Genomic DNA, 1,890 nt, shown 5'->3' with positions numbered 1-1,890 from the left:
GTATGACATTAAAATCATTTTGTCTTTCGCAGCCAGAGAAAAACACTGGGTTGGATAAAGTTTTTGTATCTCCTCTATAAATTTGGCCCTTTTTTCTTTTCTAGTTTGCAGCTCATCTTGTGAAGATGAAATATCCAAGAATCTGTATTTTAGATGGAGGCATTAACAAGATCAAGCCAACAGGCCTCCTCACTGTGCCATCCCCTCAAATATGAAGAACCCAGAGGGTGACTGCCAAAGGACGGAGTGGCAGCAGCGCCGACAGCACAGACCTCCCCGCCAAGCCACCCCGAGACAGATGGGGCATCCAGATTGCTGTATCTCCATGAACCTTTGTCTCGAGACATCTTTTTAAATCTCATAACTCAAATGTTTGGCTATCCAGGCAAGAAACTTGACTGTACATGTATTGCTGAAAGAATTTCTTAACAGTGAAATCTGATCATGTATTTTTACCACACTGCCACATAAAGCCTAAAGAATTCAGCTGACAGAGCAAATTTAGCATTATCAAGAAATCCCAGTTGCACTGAAAAAGCTGTCCTCCGTTGCGCTGAACAGGCAGTCCTAACAATGGGATTACATATATTTAAAAATGGAGACTGAACGTGGGCTGAAATCATCATCTTTCCGTGATAAAAATTGAAAAGCTCCTTATAATGCATTCCTTAGGATACATTCCTTCTAAATAAATGCTACATTTGGTAACTCACTTTACCCTGACAAGGGGCGTGTGTGTGTGTTTAGAAGGAACAGAACTTAGCTTATTGCAGAACATTATAATAGTTTATTCCCAGAAAAATGAAATTCAGAAACCATTTATATTAGATAGAATATTTGTTCGGCTCCTATAACAGATAATCCCAAGGAGTGACTTAAACAGATTTTCTAGATTCTTTATCAAGTAAAAGTTTGCATGGGCAGTCCAGGGCTGGGATATTGGTTCATAATCATTCAGCACTTGGCACTATTCTCGCATTGCTTTACGGCCCTCCATGTATTCTTCCCATCTCATGGATGAAACTAGCTGCTCAGCTGCTGCTATCACATCTGTAATCTAGAAAGAAGGGAAAAAGGAAGGAGGAAAGAAAGAGAAGGGAAAGGAAAAGTGGCAAGATCCGCTGCTTCCCTCTACAGGCCCAAGCAGAAGTTGTACACGCTACTTCTCCTCACATGGCCCGGACCAGAAGTTAGGCACATGGCCACACCTTGCTGTAAAAATAACTGGGATTATAGTCTTTGGCTATTTGGTCATCTCCCCAGCTAAAAAAAATCTTAAGACTTTATGGGAAGAAGAGACACATACTGAGGTATGGCAAGCAGCCTCTGCCACCTTAGTTGAAAAATTAAGCATTGGACTTCATTGAATCTGGCACATAACACAATTTTATATACCATGAAGAAAAAAATGTAACCAAATAAACTGATATGCCATCAATTATAAGGTGCATTCCCACTTCAGACATCTGAAAATATAAGTCTTATAATGATTGAAGTACAGTACATCTTTTAGCTGCCTTCAGTTTGTTTTAACTGAAAAATGTTCATTCAGATATAACTTATATTTTTTCCTAGTACTAAGACTCCTTACACAGAACTTTTCATTAAGAGCCTTACTTCCACTTTGTGGGTCATGGTTTTGTTGTTGGCTTTTGTTATTATTTCTTTGGGATTTTTTGCATTTTTTTTTAAAAAAGGTGAAACCAGAGTATTTTTTAATAGAGATATTTGACTTACCATAAAATTTACCCTCTTAAATTATACAATTCAGTAGTTTTTCATATATTCGCAGTTGTACAATCATCACTGCTATCTAAGTCCAGAATAATTTCATCACCCAAGAACAAAATCCTATACCTGTTAACAGACATTCCTTATTAAGCTTTCCAT

General features: G+C 38.0%; 1 protein-coding gene across 1 annotated transcript in view; it reads left to right on the top strand.

The window, feature by feature from the left end:
* Positions 1 to 667, top strand: part of TBCK (TBC1 domain containing kinase) — a 174,170-nt gene extending 173,503 nt beyond the window's left edge. The window contains exon 24 of the mRNA XM_012809277.2: positions 105 to 667. Coding sequence (XP_012664731.1) covers positions 105 to 215 — 111 coding nt within the window. The 3' untranslated portion in view covers positions 216 to 667. The remainder of the gene's footprint in view (positions 1 to 104) is intronic.
* The last annotated feature ends 1,223 nt before the right edge of the window (positions 668 to 1,890 follow it).

Source organism: Otolemur garnettii, unplaced genomic scaffold (assembly GCF_000181295.1).
Source record: "Otolemur garnettii isolate 467f Iridium unplaced genomic scaffold, OtoGar3 scaffold00103, whole genome shotgun sequence".
Lineage (NCBI taxonomy): Eukaryota > Metazoa > Chordata > Mammalia > Primates > Galagidae > Otolemur > Otolemur garnettii.
This window is presented reverse-complemented; position numbering and strand designations above follow the sequence as displayed.